Raw genomic sequence first — 13,878 nt, 5'->3', positions numbered from 1 at the left:
CCTGATGGGGGAAACAGCATCAGCCAGACCGGCTTGGCTCCCTGGGCACCTCTGTCAGAGCCCCGCCCAGGGCCACATGGCCCGCCCAAATATAAGCAGCTCCTGGCCTGAGACTGAGAACTCAGTGCCCGCGTCACCCGCACCTCTGTCTCCATCATCGCCATCACAGTCCTGCAGGTAGGAGCGTCTGCTCGCAGCCCTCTGCTCTGAGGCGGGCGACTCTGCCCTATTATTCCTCCACTCGCTCCGCTTACATCTTTCTGTCTCCTTGCATATCTCTGTCTCTCTCTCTCTGGACATCCTGTCTTTCTTGATGGGCCCTGACTCCCCTTTTTCAACCTGAATGGCACTGGGCTGAATTTGGAAGTCCTGGGGCCCAGCATCCCCTCAACTGACCCCGTTGGCCTAGGCCATCAGATGTAGGGCATTTCTCTTCACCTCTCTGAGCCTCAGGGTTCTGCCTGTGGAACAGCCTTGTAGAAGCTACAGTGCTGGGCAGGTATGAGAGGCACTGGCAGCGTCTGTTTGGGCACCTGGCTCTGCTCTCTCTCCCTTTGTCTCTGACTCTGCCTCTCGGTCTTTCTATCCAGCTCTGCCTCTGATATGAGAAGGGTCCTCCAGGGTCTGTCGGGCAGCTGTACAGAGATGGGCGAGTTCCTCGCCCCCACCCCATACAGCCCTACTCCGTTGTCTCTCCGAGCTGCAGGCTGACTTGGCCTCTTTCTCCCCAGATCCCTTCCCCCTCTGAACCCAGCCCCCAGCGCCCCTGCCCCTTGCCCTCCCCTACCCTAGTATCCAGCGTCCCTTGGACAGACTCTGCCACTGTCACCGCTGTCACCTCTGCCGTCCCCAACACCGCCTCCTCAGGCCAGCAAGATGCAGTTTGAGATGCATGACAACGTGAAAGGCAAAGGTGGGATCGCTGGATGGACCAGCAACTCTTCCAGTCCTCAGAACCTGGCCGCTTCCCTCCCCTGGGCACCCTGGCTTTGAAGACAGATGGCACCTGCTTGCACCCCAGAGGTCCCTGAAATGTGGGAACCCAGCACCCCTGGCTCAGATGTGGAAGAGGCAACATCACGTCTTGGCCCCGTCCACACGGGGCGTCCACCCTTCCCCAGATGTGCAGGAGCCCCCACCCCCAGCTCAACCAGATGCGCAGGGGGCAGCGGCAACCGGGACAGCCTGGGTTGTCGATGCCCAGATGTGGAAGAAGGGAAAAGGGAGGCGCAGTGGTATCCTCTCAGTGGGCGGCCTAATGGCCCTGCCCAGACTGCCCGGCAGGGGGAGGGGCAGCAGCGGGGCGGCAGCCGGTCGGCGGTCGGCGCGGTGAGGCTGCCCGCTGACCTCCGTCCCTCACCTCCGCAGCCATGTCCTACCCAGTGACCAGTCAGCCCCAGTGTGCCAGCAGCAGCTACCAGACCCAGCTCAGTGACTGGCACACCGGTCTCACGGACTGCTGCAATGACATGCCCGTCTGTGAGTGCCCACCGCTCCCTCTCCAGGCCCAGGGAATGTGGAGGGGCGCGAGGTCACCTCCAACCCCGCCCGATGCCCTGCTAACACCGCTAACCCCATTCCCCACTCTTCCTTGGACCCTGAATTCCCCTAGCCTCACCCCTTCCTCGGACCTCCAACACGCCCTGGGTTCCTGATCTCGCACCTTCCAACTTGCCCTCGCTTTGGGCAACTTCCCCCTGGCACCATTAACTTTCGTATTTGCGGCGCCAACTCTCCCTCCAGACCCTATTTGCCGACCTCTAAACAATCCCCTCCTGAGACCCTTAATTCCCTCTGGGACCTTCGCTTCCTCCAACACTCAATTCCCCCTCGGCCCTCGACTCCGCTCCCGGGACCCTCCGCCTCTCCCCTCCCGGGGCGCAGCCGGCAGGTGGCGCGCGCGGCCCCCAACCTGACCTCCCGGCGCCCGCCCCAGGTCTGTGCGGCACTTTCGCTCCCCTGTGCCTCGCCTGCCGCATCTCCGATGACTTTGGAGAGTGCTGCTGCACGCCCTACCTGCTCGGAGGCCTGAACTCCCTCCGCACCGGCATGCGCGAGCGCTACCACATCCAGGTGCGCACGGGCCCGGGCCCCGCGGGAGCCGGGACTGGACACTGGCCCCCCTAGGGTCCAGGTCGGGGCTCCTAACCTCTCTCTCCCTCCGCCTCCAGGGCTCTATCCCGCACGACTGGGCGGCCCTCACATTTTGTTTGCCCTGCGCGCTCTGTCAGATGGCCCGGGAACTGAAGATCCGAGGGTAAAGAAGTTAGCCCCCACCCCACCGCTTTACACTCCTGCCACCCGGCCTCCTCTGCCTCCCCTCCGCCCTATCCCGCCGCCAGAATGCATCCACAATAAATACCTGAAAACCAACTCCGCCTACATCCTCTTGTGCCAGGGAAGCAATCTGGGTGGAGATGGAGGGTTGGTGAGGGGGTGGGGACGCAGGGAAGATGCCCAGGTGTGGAAGGAGGATTTTCAGAGGAGTCAGATCCTTGATTCTGACCGTCTGTGTGTGACGTTGGCAAGTCTCTTCCTCCTCTAAGCAAGGGTGTCCTCTAACAAAGCAAGACCAGTAACCACTTAGCTGCCTCCCTGAAGCTCTGCCCTGATCCCCAAAATAGGCAAAATCAGAAAGGCTGTCTTGGTAGAGCTCAGACACTCAAGTTCAAAGAAGAAATTTAGGTGAGTCCCCTGCCCATTCAGTACCTATGGACTTTTGACCTACGCACAATTCTAGTAGGTTTTGGGGACCTTTGCTCCAAAGCAGAGAACTGCCAGGTGTAAGGCTCTCCAGAGCTGAAAGGAATCCTTAAGGATCATCCAGTTCAACCCACTCTCTCTATTACAAAAGCAACTAGCAGATTAGAAAATATTCTGGTCTCAGATATAAACCCACACATACGTGGTTGATTAATACATGATAAAGGAGCCATGGACATACAATGAGGAAATGACAGCCTCTTCAACAACTGGTGTTGGCAAAACTGGACAGCTACATGCAAGAGAATGAAACTGGATTATTGTCTAACCCCATACCATACACAAAAGCAAACTCAAAATAGACCAAAGACCTGAATGTAAGTCATGAAACCATAAAACTCATAGAAGAAAACATAGGCAAAATCTCTTGAATATAAACATGAGTAACTTTTTCCTAAACACATCTCCTTCAGCAAGGGAAACAAAAGCAAAAATCAACAAATGAGACTAGATCAAACTTAAAAGTTTCTGTACAGCAAAGGACACCATCAGCAGAAAAAAGGCATCCCACAGTATGGGAGAGTATGTTCATAAACGATTTATCCAATAAGGGATTAAACATCCAACATACATGAAGAGCTCACATGCCTCAACACCCAGAAAGCAAATAACCCTATTAAAAAATGGGCAGAGGATCTGAACAGACACTTCTCCAAAGAAGAAATTCAGATGACCAACAGGCACATGAAAAGATGTTCCACCTCACAAATTAAAACCACAATGAGGTATCACCTCATGCCAGTTAGGATGGCCAACATCCAACAGACAACAAACAACAAATGCTGGCAAGGATGCAGAGAAAGGGGAACCCTCCTACACTGCCGGTGGGAATGTAAATTTGTTCAACTGTTGTGGAAAGCAATACAGAGGTTCCTCAAAAAATTAAAAATAGAAATACCATTGAACCAGTAGTTTCACTCCTAGGAATTTACTGGAAGAAAACAAGATCCCTGATTTTAAAAGACATATGCAACCCCTATGTTGCAGCACTAGTTACTAAAAGCCAAGGTATGGAAGCAACTCTATAGATGAGTGGATAAAGAAGGTGTAGTACATATATACAATGGAATACTATTCAGCCATAAAAAAAGAAATCTGCCATTTGCAACAACATGGATGGAGCTAGAGGGTATTATGCTCAGTGAAATAAGCCAGGCAGAGAAAGACAAGTACCAAATGATTTCACTCATTTGTGGAGTATAAAAACAAAGAAAAACTGAAGGAACAAAACAGCAGCAGACTCACAGATTCCAAGAAGGGACTAGCGGTTACCAAAGGGGAGGGTTTGGGAAGGGTAGGTGGGGAGGGAGAAGGGGATTAAGGGGTACTATAATCCACAATCACAATGTAGGTAGATCACAGGGAGGGCAGTACAGCACAGAGAACACAAGTAATAACTCTATAGTGTCTTACTACACTGATGGCCAGTGACTGCAATGGGGCATGTGGGGAGGACTTGATAATGTTGAAACCACAATGTTGGTCATGTGAAACCTTCATAAGATTGTATATCAATGATACTTCAATACAAAAAAAAGTTCTGGTCTCAAATTTGGACAGACCTGGGACCCAATATTGACTCTTGCCACTGACTAGCTGTGTTTACTTAGTGAATTAATAAACCTTTATTTTAATTAATAAGCCTGTTTCCTCTTCTGAGAATAATGCCTAATATGTTACATGGCTACTGTAAAAGCAAGAAATGGAGCAGGTGGAAAGGCCGAAGAGTGAGCTTAGTAAGCTGTTGTTAATATCATTATGTATTATAAGATCATAACTACTCTAATTGTAATTTATTATTTGTATTATTTACTGTTCCTCTCAACCTGTGTATCCAACCATTGAGCAATATCTTCCCCTGGGGTATCTAATAAGGCACCTCAGATCTAACATGGCCAACACTTAACTCCTGATTTCCCCCCAAACTGGCTTTTACCACAGTCTTGTCTCTGTGAGTAACAGCAAACCCCATCCTCCCAGCTGCTCAATCACTTTCTTTCTCACACAGTGTCCAATCCATCAACAAGTTCTGTGGCATCTACTTTCAGAATACATCCAGAATCCCACTTTTTCCCCTGGCACCCCCACCCCCGACCTTGTTCCAACCACCCTCCTCTCCAGCCTGAACCAATTCAGCAGGCCCTCCCTGGGCTCCCTGCCTGTCCCATCCTTCAGTCTCCTTCCCAAAAGACGCCCTGTGAGCACCCGAGTTAGATCACATCCCTTCTGTGCTCAGAAACCTCATGGCTCCTCCTGCACAAAGTAAAAGCCAGTCCTTTCTGTGGCCCAACGACCTGCACAACCTGCCTCTTGTTCCCTCTGTGATCTTGTCTCCTCCTTATTCCCACCACGCCAACCACAAGTCTCTTTGCTGTTTCTCTAAAATGCAAGGAACACTCCCACCTCAGGGCCTTTGCACTGGCTGTTCCCTTAAGTTGGAATTCTCTTCCCTCAGATGTCCCTGTGGCTTATTCCTTCACTTCTGCTCACATGTCATGGGATGAGTAGGGCCTTCCCTTCACCTTACATTAAGTAGCAAGTACCAACCCCCCTCCCCCCCGTCACTGCCCCGTTTTTTGGTCATCTTCCAATATACCACATCAGTGACTTATTGCCTGACTCCCTCCTGGCTTGTCAGCTCCCTGAGGGAAGGGACCTTGTTCAGCACCATGTCCCCAGATCCGGAACAGTGTGGGGCCCACTGTCAGTGGAGGTGATGAGTGTTCACAGGTAGTAGACATTGGCTTAAAGAAGGGAAGTAACTGTAGAGGGAATGTAGGGGGAGGGGGACAAAGTCAGAATCTGGGCTCACCTATCAATCTGTCCTGAGTTCTTAATCAAGGGACTTAGCTTCTGAATCTGCAAAACAGGGGAAGGAGCCTGCACCTCCCAGGCATGATGCTGGGAAGGTTAGAACACATGCTAAGTCTCCAGCACAGTGCTGGAATGCGCAGGCCCTTGGTGACATCCCCCCTCCCCTATCCTGACACCCCCAGGGTGTCAGAATCCAGGCCCCTAGTGCCTGTGCTCCATGAGCTTCCGTCACCCTCCCTCAGCCTCTTGCATTCAGGCTCATGGATACCAGGGAGAGGTGCCAGCAGAGGTGCTGACATTCTGGGAGGAATACATGCTACGGGGCATTTATACACGAGCTTCTGCACAGTAGCAACAGGAGTTGGAGGGAGGGTGGCTCTGCATCCCAAAGAAACGGCCCATGTGCAGGGCCAATGCTCTGCACTGGAAGGTAATGTCAGCAGGTGGCAGCGAGGAAGAGAACTTTCTAGAGGGTCCGAGCATAACACGGAGTCTTGAAGAGCTGCCTTAGCCCTCTCCTGGTCAGGCAGGACGAGCTCTCTGCTGGCCCCCAGACTCAGTGAGGCAGCCTGTCCCGCTGCTGGCTCCCAGTTGGGAAATCTTGCCTTATCCCCAACAGAAAGTGGCCAGTTTGAACACCTGCCCTACTGCCCATTCTGTGTTGGGACCCCTGTCAGCTAGGTCAGCCTGCACTAAGGAAAGGGCTCCTTCCTCAGAAGGTGAAGAACCTAGGGGTCTGGTATGCAGAGTCAGAGACCTGGGTTCAAGTGGTAGCTATCATTTAACAGCTAAGTGACATGTATGAACTTATGAACTTCTGTTTTCTCATCTGCAAAATGGGGATTACATGGTACCTACCTCATACGGTTGTTGGAAGGATTGAATGGAACCATAACATGGCAAATTCTCTAGCATGGCTACTCAGTACATACAAGTTCACAGTCACTGTCCTGGAGGTTACATACTACCATCAGTTTATAAAGGCAAAACTCATGAGTGGGCAGAGTAATCCCTGAAAATCCCTTGAGCTACCTGTGAATCTGAAAACACTGTTATTCACGGACCACGCTGGAGCCCCACACACCCTCTAAATCCAATTCGTTGTGTTGTTGGCTTTATAAATATCAGATGGAGCAGCCGGCTTGCACCTAGGAACTGAGGTGGACAGAAAGCTACACAGTCTAACACTCCTAGCAAGACTCCCATGCTTCACAAAGTCGACTAAGGGGACAGAGGTCTCCTGCCCCCATCTCCCATTCAGGGCTCTTGCTTGCCCAGGGCCCTGGCAGATAAAAGCTCCCGTGATATTTTGGTTTGGGCCCTGAGTGTCACTCGGGTTAGAGAAAACTCATTGCACTGGGGCCTCCTTTCTGTCTCCATGCTGCCTGAACTCTCGTCAGGGGCCAGAATAAAACCCGAGCCTGGGAGTCAAACTGGGGTCTCCCTGCAATAAAGATCTGTGGGTCAAAGGCTGCACTGCCCTCGTTCCCCTTGGCTCGTCCTTATGGGGAACAGGAGCTTCTGTAGTGGTACCACCCTCACCCCTGCCTAGGAGGGCAAGCCAGGAGCCAGGCCCAGGCCTAAAGGCTTAGAGGGGGCACCAAGATAAAGGCATTTATGCAGTCTGACTTATCCAGCGTTCACGTGCTAGTTCAGAGCCAAATCACACCACCTCCTTGCATGCAGATGGCACATGGACAGTCTTCCTCAGGCTCTTTATTTGTCTTCAATTGCTCCCCACTCTTTCAGATGGCCTCTGATAGCACACATGGATGGGCCTTAGAGTGAGGCCCCCAGAAGAGGGGAGGACACGGGGCCCAAGGTCCAGAGCAGCAGCTGGGAGATGGAAGAAGAGTCCCAAGTTCAAGATGGCCAGGATTGGGAGGGGAGTCCTCAAGGTGGTGGTGTCCTCACCCGTGCCCCACCCACCGCACCTGGGGTGGCATCCCAGATAGTGGCTTTGCCTCCTTGTGCTCTGAGTTGCGTGACCCTGGGGCCAGGTAAGTCCACCTGAGCGGTGTCCCGCCAGCCTAGAGATGACAACAGCAGCTTCCTGCTTTTGCCTGCCCCTGGGCTGCCTCTAATCAGCCGCGTCCCTCACCAGTACAGCGAATCCCCTGCACTCAGTTCCTTCTGCTGAAATACTCAGCAGCTTCTGTTCCCCTGGCTGGACGTGACTGAAGAGATGGCTGAAGGGCAACTTAGGTCTAAAACTGGACTCCTGATCCTCCCCACAGGGTCCGGTCTGCCCCTGGAAATACACGCCACCACCCGCCCACAGTTCAGACCACAAACTCGGGGTCTTCCTGGATTTCTCCCCTCCCTCATGCCCACACCCACACCATCCTTACGCCCTCCCACACACTTCCCGCCTCTGTCCCCAACTTCCCCTCTCACGGCCACCACCCTAATCCAGCTCTTAATCTCTTGTTCCCAGCCGCCTCCCTTGCGCCCTTCAATCCATTCTCCACACCACAGCTGACTGTCCTCTTAAAACAGGTATGGCAGATCCTGTCACTCTCCCTTACAGAACTGTCCAACGGCCCCCCACGGCCCTGAGAATAAAACCCCGAACCATCTGGGGCCCATGAGGCCCTGCATGACCGGCCCTGGCCTGTCCCCAACCTCATCTCCTCCTCACACTGGCCAGTTTTCTGATCTAATAAAATGAGGAGGACCCACCTCAGGGCCTTCGTGCTTGCAGGTCCCTCTGCTGGGAACCCAGCACCCCAGCCGCCCCCACGGCTCTTCTCCACCTCTAAGCCTCCCTTCTTGGAATGCCTTGCTGACTTTACCCCGCAGTCCCCAGCAGCCACGTGCCATTGCTGTCTCACGGCCCTTCTCCCCCGGGGATGCTCCTACTCATCTGGGTGCACGCGTGTGCGTGTACACGCATGTATGCACACATGATGATTGTCTCCCTTCACTAGAATCTAAGACCCATGAGATCGGGGAACCTTGCCTGTCGTGATTCCTCCTTGCTGGGTGCCACTGACAGTGCCTGGCACATAGTAGGTATTCAATAAATAATCGTTGAATGCAGAATGAAGAAGGCCCTCTCTGGGGACCACTGGGAGAAGAGAGCCAGGGGTCTCTGAGGATACAGAGTCCAGGGACCCCCAGGTGGAGGGGCCCCAAGTCCAGGGCAGCCCCAGCAGGGGTCCTGGCTGCTGTGGCTGAGGACCCCGCAGTGGGTCAGAGGGACATGCTGGTGAGGTTGTCCTGGCTCAGCAGTCCCTTCCGGCCTGCACCGGCCCCGTGCCCACTGCCCCCCACACCCCCACTGCCCCCACAGTATTCATGTAGCCTGTGCCGCAGTGTGACAAGGGCTGACCCCAGGCAGGCACCATTGGGCGCATGGGGCCCACCAGGCAGCTGGAGCAGCAGTGTGGCCACACCAGCCATGCCATCTTCGGTGGGCTCGAGGGTGATAGGGCCAGCTCGCAGGCCGGCAGTGGTGGCAGGGATGGCCGGTGGACAGCAGCCCCCTCCCACAGGTCCCCAGGGCCCGCCAGCCCCTGTCAGCAGCAGAGGTGCCAAGAAAGGCTCAGAGCGGCGGAAGGTGGGTGGTGGGAGCCCAGCAGGCTTCCAGGCGGGGACCGGGGCAGCTGGGTCTGGCGGGAAGCAAACAGTGACCTTGGCAAAGGGACGGCTGGCCATCTTGGTCATCTCTTGCAGGTGCCGGCGTTGTTCCTGCCGTTGGTCCAGGGCCTGCTTGGCCTTCCAGAGGAGCACGCAGAGAGAGAGGAAAAGGAAGAAGCAGGAGAAGAAGACAGAGAAGAACACAAACAGGTCGATGTGAGCCTGGTCCTGCCGGAAGAAGAGCAGGCCCTGCGAGTCGGCTGAACCATTGGCGCCAGGCCCACTCGGGTCTCCCACGCCTAGGAGCAACAGGTAGAAGCGGCTGGACTTGAGGGCATGATGCTCGTGTGGGTAGGTGATGACGAGCCGGTCCCGCACGCTGCGGACCACCAGCACTACCGATGGCTCTGTCACTGTCACGTAGGTGATCAGGCCCCGTGGCCACACCTCCCGCACCCGCGGCTCTGCTGGGACGCCCGGCCCACCCCCAGCCCCCGGACCCCCCAGATCGCTGGCCCCACGGGGGCCGCCATCGGCAGGGGGTGGAGGTGGCGGGGGTGGGGGCGGTGGCTGGATATGCACAGTGTGGATGCCTGTGTCAGGGGCCACACGGACCACAAAGGTGTCATACGAGGTGGAGACATAGAGGTCCACAGCACCGAAGGTCACATCCAGCGTCAGACGGATGTCCACGTTGGTGAACTTGGGCTGCACACCAAAGAGGACAGTGCGGCCAGGGCCCAGAGCTCGGCGCTTGGGCTCATGGAAGCAGTTGGTCTGTGACATGGGGTCCAGGCAGCACTCCTGCTCCACGGAGATGAGGCGGTAGCACTGCTGGCCACCCAGCGGGCTCCCATGGAATGACTCCCGGCACTTGGCACACTGTAGACAGGGTCGGAGTGGAGGCGGCCTTCAAGGCTGAGCTAAGTGCCCAGCCACCCTACACGCAGAACCGATATTCTCTATGTACCGGTAAGTAGCAGTCCCTAGGTTCCCTCTGTGTTCCCTCTGTGCCCCAGCAGCTTCCTTGTGACCCCCCAAACACCCCAGACAGCATAGAAGCCACCAGGACCCTACACCCCAGCACCACTGTCCTGGGTGTCATTGCCAGGGACAGTGACTATAGCGCCCTGATGCTGAGGCCTCTGGAACACTGAGGCAGAGCCATAGAGTTCAGGTGAATCCTGGTTCTGCCTCACTAGCTGGCCTTAGACTGATGACTTAACCTTGCTGAACCTGAGATCTTCCTCTGTACACAGGTAGTAAACAGGGCTCCCTCACGGGGCTGCTGAAATCACAGGCACAGTACAGGGTGGACCCCTTGCCTGCAGGCCGTCCTGTTTTTGGATTGTTGATACATCCCACCTCAGGGCCTTTGCACTGGCTGATCCTCTGGCTGGATAGCTCTCCACCTGCCCACAAGACCAAGTTCGCTTGTCTGGTATTCTCACTTTCATCAGGTCTTTCCTCAAGTATCACTTCCTCACTGAGGCTTCCTTGGCCACTACAGCTACTGTTTCCACACCCCAACACTTCGCCTTTTTCCTCCATGTTGCTCATCGCTAACATACTGTGTATCTGACTTATGCATCTGTTTGTTGCCAGACTCCTGTACAAATATGTAAATTCCCTGAGGACAGAACATTTTGCCTGTTCCCTATTGTGTCCTAGCACCTTGCACAGTGACTGGCATTAGTAGGTGCTCAGTAAATATGTGTGAGTGGGTGAATGGAGCGACCACTGCTATTCTGATTCCTGTAGTACAGTGGAAACTGCTCAGGCTCTGGGATCAGACCAGGGTCAGTCCAGGCTCCAATCCAACTGCCTGTCTGACCTGGGATGGGACACGTACTGTCTCTGGGCCTCATTTTTTGTGTCCACAGATCACCAAGGTGCCAGCACAGCCCTGATGAGCTTTCCACGTCTGCACCGTCTCCACTGTTCTCCACAGTGCAGTACCAGCTCAGTGTGGGCGCTCCCGACCTACCACAACTACTGCTGTCAGTATTAGAACCTAAACACCTTGCTGTTTCAGAGCTGGAGGAGGAGGTCTGATTTAATCTTGGGGCTGTCTGTTTTGGCAAAGGCCAATGGGCTTTTTGATGATGCATCAAGAAAGCAAAAATTCTGGTCCAGGATGAGAATTTTAGTGATTGGTAAGGTAGAGCAAGTGGTTGCCATTTGGGGTGGATGTTTCTGGAGCCTGGCAGGGGCACAGATGTAGACGACTGAGGCCAGCAAGGGATTTTCTTTTCCCTGTGGAATTAGAAGATGGGTGGGTGGGGTCCTGGGACTATAACCCAAGTGGGGAGCATAAGACATCCCCTGTGTGGATGGTGAGTCTGAAACATGGCAACCAACCAGTACAGGGGCTCCAGGAGCCCCCTGGCTGAAGAGAAGGGAAATGGACTCAAAGAGAATTTGAATCTGGGTATTAGTAATGATACAAGATCTCCTATTAGCCCTAGGTCATCAAAAGGGGGCTGCTCTTTTGGGGAAACCTGCCTGAGAATGAAGCCAACACAGAGAAAACAGCGTCAAGATACAGGGAAAGACTCCTAATGGCACTGGGTGAGCACCTGGATCCAACCATTCCTGAACGTAGACTCTGGACCTCAGTTTTGAGAGCCAATACATTTTCTTTTCTGCTTAAGCTACTATGAGATGGTTTTCTAGCACTTGCAGTCTTTAACTTGCAACTTTGTGACTCTCTGTAATGGAGTCTGTCTCCTTACCAGTCTGAGAGCACCCCCCAGAGGCTAATTTCTGGGTCGCTAGCATCACTGCCCAGGGCCTGAAGCTGACTGGAGCTCAAGAACAGTCTATCAGGCTGATCTTGACTGCAAGAACCATGTTGTCGGTCCCTGACTGGACTGGGCTACCTCATCCCAGTTCTGACATCTTGGTGTGGGGCCCTTGGCCCATAATTTGCTTCTCCAGCCACACCTGGTACTTGTAGCAGTCTCGGCGGTCACTGGGGGAGCTGCCCTGGCAAGTGCCCGTCTCTGTGTTGTTCTGACATGGGCAGCCGGTCCCGTCCTGTTCATTACATGTATCTGCATGGCCATTACACTGGCATCTGAGGAAGGGGAACAAAAAGGAGGTCACAGAGCTCCCATAACCTACAGGGGCCCATGCTGAATGCAGCATATTCGAGTTCCAATCGATGCAACAGGCCAGAATTGGAAACTGAGGCCCACAGAAATCAAGCCATTTGCCTAAGGCCACAGAACTGTTAAGTGGCACGGTCAGGATCTGACCCCAGGGTCGTAAGACTCCAGAGCCTACTGACCATTCAGGAGACCCAGGAATAGGGCGACTGTCCCGGGGCCTTGTCCATCAGGAGTACCGGTCTCTTTGCCCTCCATTTGCCATCAGACTGCTTTGCAGCCTGCGTTCAGCACTGGCCTCAGAGGCAAGGGATCTCCCATCGGAGTCCAGCTCATGGCCTCCAACAGCTGCCCCGGCCTGGGGGCTCCCTGGGGATTTCATCCTCTCCTGACTGAGGGCAGAGGACTGGGGAGGGAGGTCTGGCTCCCAGAGCTATTCCTAGTGAGCAGGACAAGGGTCCCGGCCCCATTCCTCTTACTTGGTGCACTTCCCATCCAGGAGGAAGTAACCATGGAGGCAGCTCTCGCATTTGTCTCCATAGCTGTTATTCTGACAGTTCACACAGACGGCTTCGTCTTCACTAGGACCCTCTGTCACCCAGTTTTCGATCTGGCCATGGAAGGAAAGGGTGATCACAAAAAGGCAAACACCAGCCTCCTCCTCCCTAAGACCCAGGTGTCTAGGCCCCCATACTCTTTCACCTCCTCCGGATCCAGTGAGTACTTCTCCGGCTCCCTCCTGGCCATTTCAAGCTCCTTCCTGGAGACGCAGACGTGGCTGTTGCCACGACAGAAGGCATGGCAGGGCCGGCAGGTCCCACCCCCTACGGCTGAACCCACAAACAGCGGGAGGCACTGCTCGCAGTGGCTGCCCTGGAAACCGGGGACAGGGCGGTCAGAGGGGCAGAGCACAGGAGTGGGAGGAGCAGGTTGAGAGTACCACAGATGGCAGCAGTGGCTCGGGCACTTGGTCTGGGCAATCCCCACCTGTCTGGTTTAGCCCTCTGCCTTCACTTGCACACCTCCAGTGATGAGGGGCTCTTCCCTCAAGCCCAAAGTGTAGCATTCAGAAAGCCCTTCCCTACACTCTCCCAATTTTCCACGAGCTATGCTCCCTGGCCAAGCATCACCTCTGTCCCCTACTCCAGAGCAGCCCCTCTTGATAAAAACCCAGATGTGTGCCCAGAGTCCTCCGACACCCCCTGGGTAGGACTATGCCACCTCCTCCCTGTGTCTGGCTTATCAGGGCATGGAACGAGGCTGCAGATGCCGGAGTGTGGGCTGGAGACCGAGTCCCAGGTCAGGGTCTGAGGCCCTGGGCAGCCCACCTTGGTGTGGTTGCGGCAAAGCAGGCAGTGGTCACGGGCCCCAACGCCGGCGCACTCGCTGTGGCGGTTACAGCGACACTCCGTGGAGCAGTTGCGGCCAACAAAGCCAAAGTGGCAGCGGCAATGGTCGGGCTCCACACATGAGCCGTTCACGCAGCCCTGGGCACACACGGGGCGGCACAGGCCCGTGATGCTGCAGGGGTGGGGCAGGGTCAGGGCAGGGCAGCAGCCAATCCCTCCCGAGGTGCCCGGCATCCTCGCAGCTCTGGCTGAGCCCACCG

General features: G+C 55.0%; 2 protein-coding genes across 8 annotated transcripts in view; one reads left to right on the top strand and one right to left on the bottom strand.

Moving 5' to 3' along the window:
- The first annotated feature begins 28 nt into the window (after positions 1 to 28).
- CNFN (cornifelin) lies at positions 29 to 2,373 on the top strand. Of its 2 annotated transcripts, XM_017654258.3 has the most exons (5): positions 160 to 177; positions 868 to 913; positions 1,369 to 1,479; positions 1,937 to 2,073; positions 2,172 to 2,373. In XM_017654258.3, the coding sequence occupies exons 2-5, from the start codon at positions 877 to 879 to the stop codon at positions 2,259 to 2,261; spliced, it is 375 nt and encodes a 124-aa protein (XP_017509747.1). In that variant the 5' UTR covers positions 160 to 177; positions 868 to 876; the 3' UTR covers positions 2,262 to 2,373. The 2 variants fall into 2 exon arrangements, with proteins under 2 accessions (XP_017509755.1, XP_017509747.1); XM_017654266.3 differs by lacking the exon at positions 868 to 913 and having other exon boundaries at positions 29 to 177.
- Positions 2,374 to 7,273: 4,900 nt separating this feature from the next.
- MEGF8 (multiple EGF like domains 8) overlaps positions 7,274 to 13,878 on the bottom strand; it is a 37,658-nt gene continuing 31,053 nt past the window's right edge. For 3 of the 6 annotated variants that reach the window (XM_037013893.2, XM_037013895.2, XM_037013894.2), the window contains exons 38-42: positions 13,598 to 13,790; positions 12,972 to 13,142; positions 12,749 to 12,879; positions 12,106 to 12,238; positions 7,274 to 10,041 (exon numbers count right to left, since the gene is read on the bottom strand). In XM_037013893.2, the coding sequence (XP_036869788.2) occupies positions 8,773 to 10,041; positions 12,106 to 12,238; positions 12,749 to 12,879; positions 12,972 to 13,142; positions 13,598 to 13,790 (1,897 nt within the window). In that variant the 3' untranslated portion in view covers positions 7,274 to 8,772. Of the gene's footprint in view, positions 10,100 to 10,212; positions 11,416 to 12,105; positions 12,239 to 12,748; positions 12,880 to 12,971; positions 13,143 to 13,597; positions 13,791 to 13,878 lie in introns of those variants that run through there. The other 3 variants (XM_073226455.1, XM_037013897.2, XM_037013896.2) reach the window with 3 other exon arrangements.

The sequence above is a fragment of the Manis javanica genome, chromosome 17 (genome assembly GCF_040802235.1).
Source record: "Manis javanica isolate MJ-LG chromosome 17, MJ_LKY, whole genome shotgun sequence".
In the NCBI taxonomy this organism is placed as follows: Eukaryota; Metazoa; Chordata; class Mammalia; order Pholidota; family Manidae; genus Manis; species Manis javanica.
This window is presented reverse-complemented; position numbering and strand designations above follow the sequence as displayed.

Bases quoted from the DNA above. Each gene is read 5' to 3' on its own strand.
- CNFN (XM_017654258.3), top strand. From the start codon at position 877: ATGCAGTTTGAGATGCATGACAACGTGAAAGGCAAAG. The intron at 914-1,368 runs GTGGGATCGCTG...TCACCTCCGCAG, and splicing joins TGACAACGTGAAAGGCAAAG to CCATGTCCTACCCAGTGACC. The intron at 1,480-1,936 runs GTGAGTGCCCAC...CGCCCGCCCCAG, and splicing joins CTGCAATGACATGCCCGTCT to GTCTGTGCGGCACTTTCGCT.